This window comes from Cystoisospora suis, assembly GCF_002600585.1.
Source record: "Cystoisospora suis strain Wien I chromosome Unknown contig_6297, whole genome shotgun sequence".
Classification (NCBI taxonomy): Eukaryota; Apicomplexa; class Conoidasida; order Eucoccidiorida; family Sarcocystidae; genus Cystoisospora; species Cystoisospora suis.
In genome coordinates, this window is record NW_027159086.1 from 3467 (window position 1) to 3698 (window position 232).

Here is a 232-nt window from a genome sequence, read left to right on the forward strand (position 1 = left end):
AAAGAAAGAAAGAGAAAGGAGAGCGAAGAGTTGCCTACCTGTAATCTTTCCGAGTTTCTATATGAAAGACTTCGCAGCAGTCAAGAAGGAGATCGATGAAAGGCAGGAATCGATCGCGATTCAGGCCTCCTGCATAAAGCTCTGAAGGAGGCCTGTTGGATGTGGCCACTACTATAGCCCCATACTATAAGCAACAATACAATACAATACACACCAAAATATACAGACATAC

At 43.1% G+C, this 232-nt stretch overlaps 1 protein-coding gene across 1 annotated transcript in view; it reads right to left on the bottom strand.

Annotated features, from left to right (window-relative positions):
* The window catches only part of CSUI_009905 (afg1 family protein), a gene marked incomplete at its 3' end in the record, with an annotated part of 3922 nt that overhangs the window by 3155 nt on the left and 535 nt on the right, over positions 1–232 (bottom strand). The window contains exon 2 of the mRNA XM_068070014.1: positions 39–184. Within this exon, the coding sequence (XP_067918010.1) occupies positions 39–184 (146 nt within the window). The remainder of the gene's footprint in view (positions 1–38; positions 185–232) is intronic.